The sequence below is a fragment of the Orycteropus afer genome, unplaced genomic scaffold (genome assembly GCF_000298275.1).
Source record: "Orycteropus afer afer isolate SDZICR_OR568_19922 unplaced genomic scaffold, OryAfe1.0 scaffold00010, whole genome shotgun sequence".
Classification (NCBI taxonomy): Eukaryota; Metazoa; Chordata; class Mammalia; order Tubulidentata; family Orycteropodidae; genus Orycteropus; species Orycteropus afer.
This window is the reverse complement of record NW_006921597.1, coordinates 13,775,270-13,795,057: the sequence shown is the minus strand read 5'-3', so window position 1 is coordinate 13,795,057 and position 19,788 is coordinate 13,775,270. Positions and strand designations below refer to the sequence as shown.

At 39.6% G+C, this 19,788-nt stretch overlaps 1 protein-coding gene across 1 annotated transcript in view; it reads left to right on the top strand.

Annotated features, from left to right (window-relative positions):
• Nucleotides 1–654: 654 nt before the first annotated feature.
• Nucleotides 655–19,788, top strand: part of MAGI3 (membrane associated guanylate kinase, WW and PDZ domain containing 3) — a 417,822-nt gene continuing 398,688 nt past the window's right edge. The window contains exon 1 of the mRNA XM_007949070.1: nt 655–970. Coding sequence (XP_007947261.1) covers nt 655–970 — 316 coding nt within the window. The remainder of the gene's footprint in view (nt 971–19,788) is intronic.

Here is a 19,788-nt window from a genome sequence, read left to right as displayed (position 1 = left end):
GCTTGTTCCCAAAGCGCTTAGCCTGTGACGGCAGCGCGCCAGGCGCCGCGCGGCGGGAGGGGGCGGGGTTCTGGATGAGGGATGGGCGAGGGCGGGGGGAAGGGAAGAGGGAGGAGGAGGAGGAGGAGGAGGTTGCGGCGGGTTTGAAAGCGGCAGTTTCCTGGCTGCTTGGGCAGGCGTTGGTCTCCGCGCTCCAGCTCCGCAGCGGCCACGATCGATCCAGCGACGCGTTTACGCGCGCTTCTGCGCGTCCCCGACGGATTTTTCACGTTCTGAGTCTTCCCCCTTCACCTCCCCGCCCCCCTGCCTCAGCCTTTCCCGCCGCTCGGGCGCGGAGCCGGGGGACCAGCCGTCGGCAGTGACCCCGCCCGAAACCCCTTCTGGAGCCGCTGGGGACAATTCCCTTTTCCTTTCTTCACCTTAATCCGGGGTGGCTCTCGCGGAGCCCGGGCAGCCCCGGGGAGCGCAGCCAGGAGGGGCGTCTCGGGGTTTGGAGCGGCCGGGTTCCCAGCGGGCTGTGGTCGGGGGGCCGGGCGGTGAGGCCCCCCCTCGCCGGGCTTCGCGGGCCGCCTGGGGTCCCCAGGCTGATAAGGGGCGGGAGCGGCGCCCCGGCCGCCCGCAAGGGGTCTCCCCCATGGTGCAGCTGGGTTCGGGATGTCGAAGACGCTGAAGAAGAAGAAACACTGGCTCAGCAAGGTGCAGGAGTGCTCTGTGTCCTGGGCCGGGCCCCAGGGCGACTTGGGCGCCGAGATCCGAGGCGGCGCAGAGCGCGGCGAGTTCCCCTACCTGGGGCGGCTTCGCGAGGAGCCAGGCGGGGGCACCTGCTGCGTCGTCTCGGGCAAGGCGCCCAGCCCCGGAGATGTGCTGCTTGAGGTGAACGGGACGCCTGTCAGCGGGCTTACCAATCGGGATACCCTGGCTGTCATCCGCCACTTCCGCGAGCCCATCCGTCTCAAGACTGTGAAACCAGGTACACCGGCCCTGTCTTTCTGTTGCGGGGTTAGGGGGTCGGGATGGGTTTCCTGGGAGCGGAGACATCGCCCAACCAGTTTACCGTCCCGGGTAATCTTAGACCTCTAGGGTGTGCCTGACTCCTTGGCTAGGGGAAGGGATGGCGGTGGTGATTCCCATTTTGCCGATAGGAAGACCGAGCTCTGCCTTGGCAGGTCTGCTCCGTAAGTTGTCACAGGATTAAGACCAGAAGATAGGTTTCTTAAATTTGTAGATCTGTCTTCCACCGCAGACAGACTAGAATAAGCCAGCCTTTTTCTGCTCTCCTTTGTGGAAAATGTCCTTACGGTTGTAGCGTTTTCTTTGGAACAGTCTTACGCATTTTCTAACATACTATTGAGACTCTTGGTCCCAAGGTTAACCACCTAGTCTTCCTGGGAGGGCTTAGTTGCATCAGTGCTTCTTGCACACCAGCAACATCTTGAACTGACGGTGTACCAGTCCAGGTGGTTCAGGTGGATGGATACAGATCTGTGATATGTGGCAGAATGGTGTGTTTTTGCTTGGAGCTGTTAAATAGAATCTGAGTTTTGAAGAAAACCTAGGTGTCTAGCTGAGTGGAAGCTATTGGAAATCCCTTGATTTTGCAGAATTTTGTTGAAGCGATGGGTAGAAAGAACCGCTGTTTCTCTGGTGTCTTTTATGCTAGTAAAATCTGCTGCAAAGCACGTTACTTTATGGCATACTTGCCAGTTTCAAAGCATTGATGAGGCTGCATACAATGAAATCTGTTAGTCTGTAGCCTCATGTATTTTGTTAGGCACACATGTTTGATTGTTTCGGCGTTGGTAGAGTGTGGTTCTATCTCGTGAGATGATTGTAGAGAGAATTGTAATTGTACTGTTATTAAAAATCACATTGTTTTTGCTGAATGTGCTGTACTTCATATACCGTGAATCAAAATATAATTGACTACTTAATTGTGACTTGTGCTAGAAATCAGTACATTCTTTCACCAAAAATGCTAGAAAAATCTGGAGAGGAGTTTAATACGTAGTCTTTCTCACTTTGTGTTTTTTTTTTTTCTTTTTCAGCAGCTCTCTACAAATCTCTTTAGTAATCCCTGAGCTTAATCAGGACTGATGGTTTGTGGTGCAATATACATATGTGTGTGTATTGTGGGTGTATGTACACACACACTCACATGGTCCTACAATCTTAAGATTTCTTACTATAGTCAATTCCATCATGTTCATTTTGTTTATGGGTTTATGTTTTTTAATTGTTAGTAAGTTTTAAAACTTTGGCAGGTTTTAAACATCCTTTTCTGTGCTATATGGTTTTGTGAATTCCAGAATTCTTTCTTAACTCAGATTTATAGAGATTTATGTGAAGTGTTGTGAAAAGACTTTGGGACTATAATTCAGCCAGTCAGGCACTGTCTGTAATATGCAAAATATTGTATATACAGCATTTAGTAGTCTAGGTGCCAATTAGTTAAAATCACATGAGTAAAGGAATAATGAGAACATCTGTATCATTGCCTTGTGTTTTGTTTTGATTAGTTGGGGGGTACTGATAAGGTTATAGCTGTTATTTTAAAAAATAGGTTTGAAGTTGATAGATGGAGGAAGAAGGTGATGTATTTTCAAATTATTGTGATTTTTTTTTTTAGAAAACTGAGGAGATGTGTCTTTAACATTAGGCTGGTCTGCATATTATACATTTTCTCAATCTTTATCTCACACTCAAGAAAATGATGTAAGAATTAGAGTGTGTTCAGTAATATTAACTATGTTGAACAGACATTTTATTCTCATAATGTAGTTTGACATTGTTATAGTAAAACAGATTTTGTTCTCTTGATAACCACAGATGCTATCCTACTTTAAAAGTTTAGTCAAAATAAAGGGAATAATTTATATTAATGGGTGCAGCACATTTTGTAATCATTAATAATAAAAGTTATGAATAGTACACTTATTTTTTTAAAGATACACTCCACTTCAATAATTTCTGAAGGTTATCACTATGCCTTGTCATCCAAGATTAATACTCTTGTTTATAAGCAAGTTGTAATTTAAAAATTTTAATTGCTTTTAAAAAAGTTGTATTCTTAGTTTCATAATATTCTCATGTTAGGTATTATTTTAAATGGCTTTCTTGAATGGTTTTGCTTAAAATTAGCATTTCTTATAAGATAGCAAGGCTTTTGCAGGTTAAACCGAAGACTTTAAATATTAGAATTTAAGACTTTGAAAAGATTATTCATAGAACTTAGTGAGTGATTAAAAACAGCATAAATATTATCCTCAGGGGAGACAAAGATTCTATACTATTGTGATTAATTTTGAAAAGGTTGAAAATATATTAATTTAAAAAGGAATTTGCCATGCACTTTGTTTCTTCCTTTTGTCTAAAATTTGTGAGATAAATGGATTTTTAAATTTAATAAGGTATTGTAAAGTGTACTTAGTATTCTGTCTCCTCTTAACTAATAACTGTATTAAACTGTATTTGTAACCTATCATTTAGAAACTAGCACAGTGTGAGAGTAAAATTAACTATTTCTGTACGTTGTAATCTTAGTGGGACGTAATCTCATATTGTCTCCTGACAATCCATGGAAGGATGAGCTGGACTCTAAGATATAGCTGCTGCATCAGGGATTCTTCCTAGCTTTTTCCTTTTCATATTTGTAGGTGCTAAGAGGAGCCCATTCAAAACCAGCACCATCAAACAGATGACTGAACGGAAGTATTTCTGGCAGTGACTGCCTTCAGCTTTGATTTAGAGTTTTATTGAGCTTTCCTTCTTTTTGCTGTAACCTTTAATGGGTAATTGAAAGTAACCCTTTATAAGGTTCCTAATCTGAGGCTTTTCTTGAGGGAGTTATGGAATTTCTTATTGCTTTAGTATTAATATAGTACTTAGTAGTCCATACTTTTCCTACTGTAAGAGAATTTTTTGTTCCACCTATTGCTTGACCTTACTAGTTAAAAAAAAACCTCACTGCCATCCAGTCGGATCTGACTCATAGAAACCCCTCCTTGGGTTTCTGAGGTGTATCACTATGGAAGGAGTTTGCCCCATCTTCCTTCTGAGGAGCAGCTGGTGGGTTTGAACTGCCAGCCTTCTGGTTAACAATCAAGTGCTTTAGGCACTACGTCACCAGATGAACCTAGCCTTTATTTGTCTGCATAGAGAAAAATTGTCTCTTGAATTTGAACTTTGTATTTTCCCAACAGTGAAGGAAGTTGTACTTTGGACCTCTGGTGAAATTATTTCATGATAGAGTCCTGTCATTAGAATTTGTTTCTTTGACTTTACTTCAGAGTGTATCCTTACATTATTTCTGTTCTGAATAATGATACAAGTAGCTTTGTTCTAAAATTCCCCCAACTATGCATGTGCAGTGTTTGATGGAATACGTAAATATTTGCTTCTTCATATACCTTTGAACACATATTTCATCGGTGGTAAATTATGTGAATTTTATTCCAGAGATTAAATATTGATACAGTCAGTACATGGAATCTGTCTTCTGCATTATTATGCACACACTGCATTCAACAACCCTAGGTCTTTTGCTGTATCTAGAGATGAAAGTCTCTAGACTTTTTTTTTAAACTGTGTTAACAGTTGTTTAAACAAAATCTACTTTAAAACAGATCTTGTGTAATGCTAATTAAATGTAGGTAAAATTCTTCACCATATACTCTTTGGTTCAGGTTCAGAGCCTGGCCTCTGTTAATTATCTAGTTTTGTTAAAATGGGCACACTCCTAGAAGTACATTGTTGGTAATGAAACATTGCTGGATGTAAGGAATGTGCCTTTCTTCTCTTAATTCTTGGATCTTTTGGTTGATTCTTTTGGTGTAGTAGATAATTTGGGACTTTTAGTGAATTTTTAATAGATGTAATGTTTGAAGAAGGAAAAGAGTGAGAGAAATTAGAGTTAATTGCTAGCCACCTGGATTTGTAATAAATTCCTTCTTACTTTTTTTTTTTTTTTCTTTTAAACCAATGGAAACTAGGGATTGGGTGGGTCAGCTCCTTTGTTAGAGAAGATAGCATCAATTTTTGATAAACCATAAATTTGATACTTTCCTGCTTTCTCAAAATTTGGTAGCTTTTTTTGTTGTTTTGGTCTGTTGCTCTTCATAATCAAGGATTCAGAGCCTGGCCTGTGTTTATTACCACCTGCAATTCTTATGAGTAATAGGTTTATAACATAGTTGCAAGGAGCCATGGTGGCTCAGTGGTTAAGTGCTTGGCTGCTGTCCAAAAGGTCAATGGTTTGAACCCACCAGCTGCTCCATGGGAGAAAATACCTGGTAATCTGCTCTGTTAAAGATTACAGTATAGGAAACCCAGTGGGACAGTTCTGGTCTATAGTATAGGCTTGCCGTGAGCTGGAATCGACTAGATGACACACCACTACCACCTTAGTGGCAGAAATCTTATTTACTTATATTTGGTGACCCTCACTATATCATTAACATCTTCATTTTTTTTTTTTTTTTAATTTTCCATCCATTATATTATAGAAGTACTATATCCACACCTTTCAACTATATTTAATTTTTTTCATTTTTCCAGTACATTATCCTGGTTATTTTATTGATTCTTTCCTCACTCCCAGACTCTTATAATTTGTAATTTATTCTGTAAAATATCTTTTCCAAGGGTGGTATAGATGCAGATAATATTCTTTAATTTCTCATTATCTTAGTGGTCCAAAGAAATACTTAAAATTCGGCGCTTTCAACTTTTGTTTTATTCAGTTTGTGCTAAAACTGATGTTCATTGAACATACTCTGCATTCCTGGGGAAATGATTTTTCCTCTGGAATCCTGGGATATACTTCTTATTATGACATGCAAAGTTTAGTAATTTTTTTTTTTTTAATCTGGTTTCTGATTTATCCAAAATGATGGCAAAATCTAAATTTGTTCAAATCTCTGATAGAAAGTCAGTGCATAATCTTTCCAGGTAAATAGTTTGATACAGCTTTTTTGCTGTATAACTCCTACATGCTTTGTAAATTGTGTGGGCATTTAGTGTTTATGAAGGGAGTCCCTAGGTAGTGCAAATGATTAACACACTCAGCTGCTAAACTAAAGGCTGGTGGTTCGAATCTACCAGAGGTGCCTGGGAAGAAAGCACTGGTGATCTACTTCTGAAAAATCAGTCATTGAAATCCCTATGCGCACAGCTCTCTTCTGACATACATGGGGTCACCATGTGTCAGAAAGGACTCAAAGGCAATGGGTGGTATTTGGGAGTGTGTTGTAGGAGAAGGGCATCTTTATGGACCACTTCAGTATTGTCTGCCAATTTAAAATTCAATTTTTGGTTGGTTGTGCTTTGACAAAGGACAGTTGTTTTGGTAGTGAAGAATAGAACTGTTTCACTTTTAATTAATAAATTATTTGTATTTCTCTTCCAAAATTTTGAGGAAAATTTCTGAGATACTACATGTTTGTTGGGAGAATTAATACCTTAATTTGAAACTGTTGACAAAGGTGAGATTTTCAGTGGGTTGGAGGCCAGTGTTGTGAGAGACTTGTTTGTGGGGGAAGAGAGTTCAGTTGCTCTTCTTCTCCTTGGAGAACAAGCATTATTCAGAATGTTTTTAAAGAAAAGGTGTTTATTTTACCTCATGAGGGAAAATAAAAAGTACTATTCCTCATACGGTAGCCTGTACACCTTCATTCCCTCAACATACATTTAGTGGTATACCCACCTTGTGCCAGCAGTGAGCAAGCATCCAATCCAGCAGTGAGGCAGAGAGTCTCTATCTTCAGGAAACTCACAGTTCAGTGGGAGCTTGGTAACAAATATCTGTAGTAAGGGTTTCTTCACTATGCTCTCAATATTTAAAACTCTGTAGGTAAGTTTTGGTATGAATTTTAGTGAAACCGGACTAATGAATTGTCTGCATAGCATGCTGTTCTAAAAAGCGATTGTAGAGTTGCATCTTAAAAGATGGAGGTTTTCAAGTTACAGCTAAAAGGGGAAAATAAAATACAGAATTATCTTTCAAAAAGCACTTATTGCCCAGAAAATACAGTATTATACCATTTTTAGGATGAGTCTATATTACATCTTCATCCACGTTGGAACCAGTTGCTGTTTTTGGTTGAATACCAGATAGTTTGCTTGGAATAAAGAGAGATGTTTTACCAAAAATATGTATCTTTTAATTCTAAGAAATTATACTTCTGTGGGTACCCACAGTGAATTTGTAGAAATCAAGTATGTGCATGAGATGAAAGAAAAGTTTTTTTTTTTTTATGTGTTAGAAAGGCCTTGCCGCCTTCCTTTATTTTCTGACTTGGTTGGCTGAGGAGGGACTTGTAAAAATTTTGATCATCAGCCTGACTTTGGAAAGTGGACAGGTTTTGGTTGAGTGGAACTAGGGTCCTTTTAGTAGTAGGTAAGCAGAAGAAGAGAAGCACAGGAGGCAAGAATGTTCAGTATATAAAGGTCTAGTGTGTAGTCCATCTCAGTAGCTTTTTTTTTTTTTTTTTGGGCTAGAAAATGATGATGTTATTTTGTATAAAAGCATGAAATCCACATTATAGAATAATTGGAAAATAGAAGGAAAATCATATTAATTGTTCATATGTGTAGATATTTCTGTTCAGAATTGTCTCCTGTAAATGTATTAATTTTTTTAAATTGGAGCTTGAAATATGTTTTCTACAAATATTGCTGTTAAGGTGCTTAGCTGCTGTTAGCCTTATTCAACTCTTAATACTATGAGTATTTTTTTTTAACTTATAATGTGGCTGAAATAATACCATTTGTAGTTTGCTTTATGGTTAATAGGCTTTCTTGGGTTGCTTTGGAAGCCTTGCCAATTTTATGGAAATACACAATTTGCTATCCTAGTGAAGAGGGAACTGAAATGTATTTCCACCTCAACCCTGTCTCTTCCTTTGTTATAATCACAGCTGATTGGCTTCCAGTGAAAAGAGATGGGGTGACACCATTATATTTCCATTTTGCCTCACCTTCAGCAATTTTATCTTGATGCAGCCACTCAGCTGTATCACAGTGGTTCTGTGGAGCCCCATTCAATCACCCATTTCAGTCATCCCAGCATGGCCAGGGAGCATGGGCTACATTTTGAGGATTATAATTTGACCTGTGACGTATATAAATACCTACTAGAGGACAGACTGTGCTCATAGATTCTAAGGTACTGTGTTTTATAAATAGTTATACTAGAGATACTGTTATAGAGACTCAGTAAGAAATATAAAGGATTAAACTTTCTGCCACAATTTATTTGGAGTTTAGGTTTTTTTATATTGTGAAGTAAAAATTGAAAAGAAATTCAAATTTATTAATATTTGGGAACTATTATATTTAGAGGGAGCTCTGGTGGCATAGTGCCTAAGGCATTTGATTGCTAACCAGAGGCTGGCGGTTTATACCCACCAGCCACTCCTGGGAAGGAAGACTGGGCAGTCTACTTCCATAGAGATACTGCCTCAGAATCCCAAGGAGGGGTCACTATGAGTCAGGTCTGACTCATGGCACATAACAACAACAACATGGTGGCCTAGTGCCCGAGGTATTTGACTGCTAACCAGAAGGTTGGTGGTTCAAACCCACCAGCCACTCCATGGAAGGAAGTCTGGGTAATTTACTTCTGTAAAGATTTATCGCCTTGGAAACCCAACCAAAAAAACCAAACTCACTGCCATCAAGTGGATTTCGACTCATAGTGACACCTTGAGTTTCCAAGGCGGTATTTCTAGAGAAGTAGATTGCTCAGTCTTCCTTCTGATGGAAACCCAAAAGTGGGTCATTATGAGTCAGAATTTACTTGATGTCAGTAAGTTTGGTTTGAGTTTATTCTATTTAGAGGCTTCAAGTATCATCTTGAATATGCAGTATGGACAGTGTTATGGATTAAAGTATGTCCCTTCAAAATACATGTTATAAATCCTAACCCCTATGCCTGTGGTTATAAGAATGGGCTGTCTTTGTCATGGTAATGAGGTAGGATTAGTGTAGGGTGTGATTTAAGTCAATCTGTTTTGAGATGTAACAGATTAAAGAAGTGAGCAGAGAGAGATTGGGTAAGATAAGGTCAAGACAAATGGGAGATCTTCTAGGAACCAGGAAGCAGAAGTTGAAGAGACAAGGAACTTCCTCCAGAGCTGACAGAGAGATAGCCTTCCCCTTGAGCCAGAGCTCTGAATTCAGACTTATAACCTCCTGAACTCTGAGAAAATACATTTCTGTTTTTTAAAGCCACTTGTGGTATTTCTGTTATAGCAACACTAAAGAACTATTTGGGAGCTCTGGTAGCGTAGTGGCTAAGGCACTTGACTGCTAACCAGAAGGCCGGCGGTTCAAACCCACCAGCCACTCCCCGGAAGGAAGATGGGGCAATCTACTTCCGTAGTGATACTGCCCTGGAAACCCAAGGAGGGGTCGCTATGGGTCAGGTCTGACTCAACGGCACATAACAACAACAACAACAAAGAACTATAAGACAAACTTAATTAAAATTTTCTGGCATCTCAGCCTCTCTGCTACTTTTTGCAGAGAATTTTAAACATATGTAATTATTTTTGTTGCTTTAGGGAAGTTTTTGAGCTGTCTCTCACTGTTGCTCTGAGTGGGAATTGTATATGATTGAAAAGGATATTTTACTATATAAGATGACATTTAACAGAAGGAGGCTTATGAAATGAAAATGCTGTAAAGGAAGGAAAAAAGTATTTTATAAAACAAATTATTTATTTTCTGAACTTAAATCATATATAATTTAACTAAATTGGCTTAGCCTTCCCCTACCCCCATAAAATAACTTTAAAAATCTGCTTTAATGGAATAGTTCTGTAGAAATATTACTCTTTGGATATGGTTACATGGTTTGTAACAGATGTCTTGTGATGTGTAACTTAGATCTCAGCAGGAGAAAATTCACATGTTAGTTTCTGTATTTGTAAGGATTCCTTTTGTAGCAAGTGACACAGAAATTCTACTGAGACTAATTTAGGCTAAGAAGAAATGTATTGGCTTACATACATGAAAATCCAGGCATAGATCAGTAACAGCTAAATTCATGTCTCAAATGATGCTCTTCAGGGCTTTGGTTTTCTCCACGGTTGCCTTCCTTCTCAGCTAGGCCTTCCCAGAGTAGCAGGAAAGGCAGCTTTGAGTGCCCCAAGTCACACAGGGTCCTTAAAGCTCCTCATCTCTTTCTTGGAGTCCAGTAACAAATCTCATGCAGGAACTTTGGCCCTGTGCCCATCTCTTGGATCAGTTACGATGGAGAGTATCAGTCAGTGGGGTACCATAATTGGCCAGGTCTAGGTGACATGCCCACTCTTACAGCTGAGTATGGACAGCAAAATGTGATTAATACTTATACCAGAACCTCAGGAGATAAAGGAGGGACGGTTCCTCCAAGGATGGGATGCTGGGGAGACAGCACTGCAGGAAAAACCTCTTTTAAAACATTTAATCTCTCCTGCATTGAAGCCAGGAGCAATACACGGCTGTCATAAAACTATCTTCTTAAAAATTGTTTTAAAACCATATGTTGGCTGTAGACCAAACTGAGGCACTGATTTTACCCAAATACTACAAGTTTTGACGTTTTAAAAACTACTTTTACCTAAAAGCTACATCTTTAAAAAATTATCATATTAATACTTAATATACACAATTTAAAAGTACTGCTTGTGGTTTTCAATTTTATTTATTTTACATCAAATAAAATTTTTGAAATCAGTACTGCTTGTTCTTAGGTAAATGGAATACTTTGGAGGATCATTTAATTATCTTTGGCATTGAGTAAATGATTATTAATCTAGCTAAATAATGCAGATTCATAAATTTACTATTATTTTATCATTTTAAAAATGAGCTCTTAAACCAATTGCTTTCCAAAGTGTTTTGTTTTTGAAAACAATGGTCCTTAAACATAGGGACAGCACCATTATTGTATTCTTTCTGAGGGCTCCCTAATAATACCTTTCAATCATGATCTCATAGAAGTTATGCATAAAGTCTTCTCTGACTTTTAACTTTGAAACACTACTTAAGTGTGTAATGTGATATTTGTTTAATCACCCAAAAAGTTATTTGGCAGACACTGCAGAATAAAGTCAGGCCACCTTTGTTTAGCTTTTTCCCCCTCCCTTCACTGAGGGGGCAGAGATCCTTGGAGTAGAGGTGGAGGGTTGAAGCAGGGGAGCAGGTGGTCTGAATATTGCTTTATACTATTTTTATATATTTATTATTGTATTCATGGCTTCAACTTTGGAGCCATAAAAATGATAATTTGAATACAAACCTTCATTTTATGTATGGCATCCACAGTAGGAGTTTTGCAGTTTTTTAGAGTGTTGTAGTTGGACCTTCAGTGAATATTAAATGTTGGTAGGCTATTAGTAAATATACTCATTGTACATAAAAATGAGCATCCATGGAATGGCATGTATTTTGCCAGTAAGAATCATAACATGGACTTTGTACTTTTGGATTAATTTATGCTTCCTTTGGAGGTCATTAGCCCATATTTGAAAAATCACTGCTTCTAGAAACCTGTTATAACTAGAATTCTCTAAAATTAATCCATATATTGATTAATTAAGCCATTAAATCTATTAAAATAATGTAGTATTTCTTTCTTATGATCATAGAACTCTAACCTACCTCAGTAGTTTTTGGCAGAAGAACATTTGTCAAAATATTATTAATTTTAGCTAAGGATTCCATTCATTAATTTCAGTGTTTAAGTTGGAATGCACATGCTGATAAATTTTTTAAAAAAAAATTTTATTGTGATTTGAGTGAAAGTTTAATTTCCTTTCAATAGAGAGTTAGGTTTGCTAACTAGAGCTATCTCTCAGTGTAATGTTGATGAGTGAGTACTTCACACTCCCTTAGGTGGCAATCTTAAATTCAGACAGTCTTGCTCTAAGTCTTATAGGAATATTTTGATTTGGGAACTTGTTAAGATAATACTGCCTGCCATTTACTGAGTAACAACCATATGCTAGGACATTACACACTCTTCTCATTTGGTATATAGGGAAGTATGCCTGTATATTGGCATAAATATCTTTCTGTAAAGATTCCATGAGTCTGGTATTATCTCTCCTTTACAAATAAGGAAACTGAGGTTCAGAGAGGTTAACATGCTGAAGCTCACACAGACTGTGAAATGAGACAGCTTTGAGTCCTTCTTCACTGCCTAGATAGAATATTACTTCATATGTCTGAAGAATCTCTGTATTGCTTCCTCTCTATTAGAAGGGACAACTCCACAACTCTGAGGTGTTTGAGTGGATGTTAAATGCACTTAAACATTGGACAATTACATAAAAGTTTCATTTTTTTGTTCTCTTTCTAAACAAAGTTGTGGTGGTGCAGCTAATCTGTACAAACTAAAAAGCGTAATAGCATCATTACCCCCAAGAATTACAGATGAGAGAAAGTTAGCTTTAATTCTTGCTACATTTGTAAGATTATATTTTCAGCAGTTTTGTGTAAAAACTTAGGTATTTTAAGGATAAATAAAGTATACTTGAGAAAATTGTCTATTTAATACTGGAAATAGTACCTTGTTGTTGTGGTTTGTTTTGTCCGCTTGCTTTATAATTCGTTCACCAGAAGGATGTTTGTAATCTTTGTTAGCACAATTATTTTGAGACAAGTAGCCTAGAAAATGTTTTGGGAAATGTAGGAAGGAATGTATTTTGGAACTCAAACTCTAAAACGCACTGCCGTCAAGTCAGATCCAAATCACAGTGATCCCTCCTTGGGTTTCTGAGGCTGTATCAAGAAGTAGATTGCCCAATCTCCCTTCGGAAGAGTGGCTGCTGAGTTTGAACCGCCAAACTTCTGGTTAGCAGTCAAGTGCCTTAGACACTATGCCACCAGAACTAGGGGTCTTTTATATGTATGCAAGGAGCCCTGGTGGCACAGTACTTGAGCACTTGGCTGCTAACTGATAGATTGCGGTTTGAACCCACCAGCTACTCCATAAAGATTTAAAGCCTTTGAAACCCTTTGTGAACAGTCTTACAGGGTTGTTGTAAGTTGCAATTGACTGGATGGCAGTGGTTTGGTTTCTTTTTTTCATTTGTAAGTTGACTCTTTTCAAAGTCTGTTTTGTTTAAAAAAAATGTAGCCAAGCTAGATAGAAGAATAAGTGGTTGCATTCAAGTAGATAGACCTTTGTGCTTCCAAGCTTCAAGTACTACACAGTGAGGTGGATCCTTTGAAGAGGCAGTTAAAGCAAGTTTTAAAGTACTAGACTACTTATTCTTTTTCTTTTTTAACTTTTATTGTGATTTGGGTGGAAGTTTACAGAGCAAATTCATTTTCTATTCAACAGTTAATACACATTTTGTTTCATGATGTTGATTGCAGTCCCCACAGTGTAACAGCTCTCTTCCCACATCCTCCCTATGGTTACTTTTCCCCTGTGTCCTTCTTTCCTATGCATTCCTGTCCTCTGAGCTTTCTCCCAGCACAAATGCTGCCTTTTTGGTCTCCTATGGTTGGTTGTTCTAAGGAGTGCAGCTGCGTAATCGTTCACCTCACAGGTTACGCCACTGGAGTGAGCTCAATTCCTGGCCTGAAGGGTGACTACGGCTATAGTCTCAGCGGTTTTACCAGTCTCTACGAGACCAGTAAGCCTGGTCATTTTTATGCTTTTGAGTTTTGTTCTACATTTTTCTCCCACTCTGTCTAGTATCTCCAATTTTGATCCCTTTCTGAGTATTGGCAGTGGTAGCTGGGTACCATCTAGTTCTGGTCTCAGGTTTGTGTAAGCTGAGGTTCCCATGGTCCACAAGTTGCTTGGACTAATTATTTCCATGTGTCTTTGATTTTCTTCACTTTTCTTTGCTCTGGATGAGGGGTGATCAATAGTTGCAGATAGATGGCTTTTTGCGAACTTTTACGACCCTAGTTGCTACTCATCAAAGTAGGATGAAGAACTGTGATTTTGTGTACTATGTTATGCCAGTTGAGCTTAATGTACCCTATCACCATGGTCCCGCGCTCTCAGTCCCAGTAATTCTTTCCCTCAAGGTTTTTAGTTGTGGCTAAGACGTTACAACTTTGTTCTCTGTTCACTCTGGACAATTTCATAGCACATACAAATTCGTACACTGAAATATCATCTGTCAAACCTATATATGGTCATGGGTATATTCCCATTCACCTACCTATACCCAATCATCTTGCTTGTCTACCTATGTATCTGCCTGCAGATTGTTATTATTGATAATACGGTATTGTGAATGTAATAGTATTGACCTTTGTTGTTCATACCTCTTGTGCAGCTCTCTGTGTCTTCCTTTTCCTTAGTGATATGGTGCTCTCACTGATGTGGAATCGGATCTGACTTACAGGGACCCCTCCTTGGGTTTGCAGGGTAGTATCGCTACGGAAGTAGATTGCCCAATCTTCCTGCTTTTGGTATATTTATTGTCTTTCCTTTCACCCAAATCAATACACGTCTCTTACCTAGCTTAAAATTTTCCCTCCTCTCCCCTCCCATTCTTGGTAACCAACAAAGAAAGTATCTTTCCATGTCGCAAAAAGGGCATGGATGCATTGTCCTCCTCCAACCATTTCTAACATCAAGAGAGGGAGTCAAAATCACCATCAGCAGCCCAAGGCTTATCCCTATGAGGCTAGACATCCCGCCACTTTACAACCTTTTTACCAATTCTGACACCAACTATGCCACCCATTAGGGCCCCTAATCTTGGCCCTATTTTATCTTTGATGAACTTTATAGCTTTGGGTTTTACATTTAGGTCATTGATCCGTCCTGAGTTCATTTTTTGTGTATGGTGTGAGGTACAGACCTTGTTTCATTTTTCTGCAAATGGATATCCAGTTTTGCGCACCATTTGTTAAGGAGACCGTCTCTTCCCCATTGAATGGGTTTTGGCCTTTTGTCAAAGATGAGCTGTCTATAGGTGAATGGATCAGTTTCTGGATTCTTAATTCTGTATAGTGTTGGATTCTGTTGCCTAGAATTTTGTTGAAGATTTTTATGCCTATTTTTTATGAGGGATATTGATCTGTAATTTTCTTTTTTTGGCAGTGTTTTTGCCTGGTTTTGGTATCAGGATTATGCTTGCTTCATAAAATAAATTTGAGAGTATTCCATCCTTTTCTATGTTCTGAAATAGTTTGAGTAGGATTGGTGGCACCACTTATTCTGTAAGTGTTTGTACTATTATGTTTTCTGTTTGATATTATAGTCAGTCACTCAACTGAAAGGGACTGTAACAATCCCACCAGTCTCTTTAGTCTGCTGATAAGTAAGTTGAGGTTTAGCAATGGCAAGTTAACTTTGCTCAGACATGGCATGAACCTGGGACTAGAACGCAGGCCATCTGATTCCTTTTATTGGTTTAGTTTCTGGCATAAATGTTTATGCAGAAACTTAGCAAGAAAAGAATTAACCTGTTAAACGTGTTCTGTCTCTTCATGAACTCAGCATTGTTTTGAAATGAAGGATATAATGCACTAGATAGCCATCGACATGCAAGAGTGTGGTTAGAGACAGTGGTAACTCAGAAATTGGAGCATAAGAACAAATTTTATCATCATTACATGCCAGAAAATTGCAGGACATTTTTAGCCTTACATAATGGGGTAGGGTAGTTTATTGCTAAGATTCAAATAGTCAAAAAATCGTTAGCCGGTATAAGAGCTGAATATGTAAGTATCTGTTCTTGGTAGTTGTTTTTCTTTGAAAAATTATTTTTCCTATAAGAAAGCTGCTTTACAATTCTTTCAGTCAAATCTTTCTGAATAGTTGCTGCTGTATGCTGAACTGCTGCTGTTGTTTCTTGCCTCTCTTTGTAGGGATGATGCTACAAGGTGAATTAGAACCAGCTAGACTTTTTTTTTGCTCCTCCCCTTGGCCTGATGATGGAAGACAGGGGAAAATAATTTTGGTGGTTAGGGATTGCTCAGGGATTGCTAAGAGCATGTTTGGTTCGTGGTCCCTGAGTTGTCTGGTTGGAATGAGGGTTGACATAACCAAAGGGCGGGACTGTCCTCCTGCTGTGTGCAAGGCAGAGATGTCTCAGTTAGAGACCCATAGAGCTGGCTACAGCAGAGAAGAAAGTGCTTGCCTGTGTAAGGCAAAGCAGAAGAGTGAGGAACAGTTTTTGGTGAGATTGCTTATTCATTAGGGGGCTCTGGTGGTATATTGGTTAAGGCATTTGGTTGCTAACCAGAAGTTTGGTGGTTTGAACCCACCTGCTCTGTGGAAGAAGGATGAGACACACAGTCTGCTTCCTTAAAAATTTACAGCCTTGGAAACCCAATGAGGGTCACTATGAGTCAGAATCAACTTGATGGCAGTGAGTTTGGTTTGGTTTTTGGTTAGTATATTCATTAGAGACTAATGGTTATAGAGGTAGTCTTGCTTGTATTCTTTGTGTATCTTTGTATGTCTGTGCAGCATGTATATAGACCTTAAAAATCTTTCTATGATCAATCTACCATATTCCTTTGCAGTCTTAGTCAGGATTCAGTGCAGCAACAGGAAGGGGTATAGTGCAGGCAATCAGTTGCTTAGGTAATCTTTGAAAAACTGAAGGGCTAGGCTCTAGGTTGGGGTCTAGGACCTCAGCCCTCTGAGAATGACTTCCAGAACACCTTGGAATAACCTGGCATAGGATCTGACACCACTGCCACAGTATGGAAAGTGGGAATCAGGAGATTACCTCTGAAACCATGGAATTAAAAAAAAAATACCACTGTGGTTACTTCTGTAAAGATTTACCACCTCAAAAACACAAAGGGGGTCACTGTGAGTTGGAATCAACTCGATTGCAGTGAGTTTGTTTTTGGTTTTTGGTAGCTATGGTTGAGGGGATCATGGGCATCACCACAGACACTGTTGTGCTGCCATAACTGCGTGAAGAGTAGAATGCAGTGTCTGTTCACTGCTGTGATGACAACCCCTTGATGTCTGAACTAGTCACTAGACCTTGGAATGCTGAATCTGGCCACTGCTGCCTCTACCCCTCTCTCTTAACACCATCAAAGCTGGAGATCCGACACTGACATGTCCATGACCTTGTTTGCTAGCTGAAAACAGCTAAAAGCTACAGGCTTTTGGGGCTCTTCTTCACTGCTGCCTTCCAGATCTTGTGTCCTGCATCTTACTGGTGGAATCAAATTTATATCCAGAATACTAGCTGTAAGGGAAAACACAGTTTTCAGATTTTGAACCTCTGCATTTCAGGAATGAGGAGGTGGGTGCTGAGTGACCACTGATCCTTTCCTACATGCTCATCTCAGTGAACATAGTATTCTAAACACAATTTAACCCATTCTTGACAACTCATTGTTATTCAGGACTTTGAACTGGTTCTTCCTGGTTGATTCATAGCTAATGAAGTGAAACTAGAAAGGACCCGAATTTGTAAAATATGGGTGTACTGGAATAATTACTGGAACAGGAAAAATTATAGGTCAGTGCCCTGCTAGAACCCTGCTAGAAACTTAATCTCCCCCTTGGAAAACAAGAACAGTGTGCATGTTGTGTAGCAACCAAATCTCTTGATTGGCAGAGTTGGAAGCAGCAGTGCCCTGCTCAGAGATGGTGCCCAATCACACTGCTTTGAATATGTGTTACTTTCCACAGTCCTGGTAGTAATCCAGTCTCCCACATCAGGCTCCTGAAAGGGCTCACTATGCCTTTTCCGAGTCCCCTGTCACAGGGCTTTAACTCGTATTTTTCCAGGTATACTCACATTTAAAAAATTTGAATCTGTTCTGATTTTGTTACATTGGCTGTGACTGAACTGGTTCAAACCGGTTTGGAGCCCTGTTGGCATTACTGTGAACTTCTCTTTTTGAAATGGGCAGTTGTTGGAATGATTATAGGGCTGGTGGGCTTTTAATATCTCCAGAGACTGTATTAAGTTAGCTCTGCTGCTGAGGCATCCATGTTTGATATCACTTGATCTCATTCTTCCCTGTAAGCCACAGGCTTCCAGGACAAGGAGGAAACCAAAGGGACCAATTCAGAGGCTGTTAGCTACCTTTGATTTCTGTGGCTTAAAAAGATGAGTGGGGCCAATAAGAATCTTCCCTGGGATTTGAACTAAGGAAAAAAGGAAAGCATTTCCAATTGGGGTAGGGCTTCAGCTAAGAGGATTTGCTGTGATACACTTGAGCTGGCCAAGACTCATTGTTAAATTTTCTGGAATTCTGCAAGCCAGTTATTAAACATAGCCATTATTAAAAATTAAATTGTATAGATTTACAATTAGGTTATTATTATTATTGTTTTTTTTTAAAGGTAATACTCAAAATTGCTTCCTAATGATTTTACTATAGTCTGTGCTCTTGAGTTTCTTTAATCTGTTATATCTATGTGGTGGCGCTCTGGTGGTGTAGTGCCTAAGGCATTTTACTGCTAATCAGAAGGCTGGTGGTTCAAACCCATCAGCCACTCCTCAGAAGGAAGATTGGGCAATCTACTTCCGTATCTACTTCCGTAGTGATACTGCCTCGGAAACTCAAGGAGGGGTTGCTATGAGTCGGATCCAACTCCACGACAGTAAGTTTGGTTGTTTGGTTTTTTTATCTGTATGGTGGAAACACCATTTAATGATGTGCTACTGCACATTTCTTCCCAGCTCTGGTGGGAGTTATTAGGATTTACTAAGCATAACACTAGTTGTGGAGGTGAGGAGAGTCAAGGTTGGAGAGACCATGATAAAACCATGTGCCAACTGAAATTATGGAAGAAGAAACTATGAGTAAACAAGAAAAAGATGATGCATGATGTAGAGCTGAGTGGTGTTAATAGCTAAGCACTTGGGGGGGAAAGGCCGTAGACTCTTTCCCAAGGTCCTGAGAATGATCTTGAATCATTTTAGAATTACCTGCAGTTCTGTTCTCCAAGAGATTCAGCTCTATATCATTCCCTATTCTTGGAATTATGTGAAATCATGAAGTTCTGAGTGTTACCAGCCTTAAAAGATCACTCTGCAATTTTATGTATGTATGTAAAGAAGGAGCTCTGGTCGTGTAGTGGTTAAAGCACTTAGCTGCTAACCAAAAAGTTGGCCGTTGGAATCCACAAGCTGCTCCACGGGAGAAAGATGAGGCAGTCTGCTTCCATAAAGATCTACAGCTTTGGAAACCCTATTGGGCAGTTCTACCCTGTCCTACAGGGTCCCTATGAGTCCGAATTGACTAGACAGCACTGGGTTTTTTTCTGTGGTATTTTTCATGTATAAACATTGCACAGAGTATTGTAGTTGAATGTACGAGAAGCTTAAATGCACTGCTGTCGAGTCGGATCCAACTCATAGTGACCCCACCTTGGGTTTTCAAGGCAGTATCACTATGAAAGTAGATTGCCCCAACCGTCCTTCCGAGTAGTGGCTGTTGGGTTTGAACTGCCAGCCTTCTGATTAGCAGTCAGATGCCTTAGGCACTACACCACCAAATGCCCCAAGCCTCAAGGGCTAGAATTTTAAGGCATAGGTGGTGCCTGTTTCTTCACTACTGTAGCTCCTTCAAATGCCTTTAGGGACTATTCAGGTGCAGACTATAGAGCTGGGCTGTCTGTCTGTAGCTCACAGCCTCAACCTCCTCTGCTGCCTTTGATCACCTGCTCTTTCTCTGCTCATCTCTCCAGTTTTGTTTACTCTGATTGCTTCTCCCATGCTTCTCTGCTTTCCAAAGAAAAAAAATGACCTTGTAAAGATCCTGCCAGCCAATTGCAGTGCTTAATGTCTCCAGTCTGGATTGTCCAGTCTCAGGGGGTCAAGTGTAATCTTAGGATGGCATTCT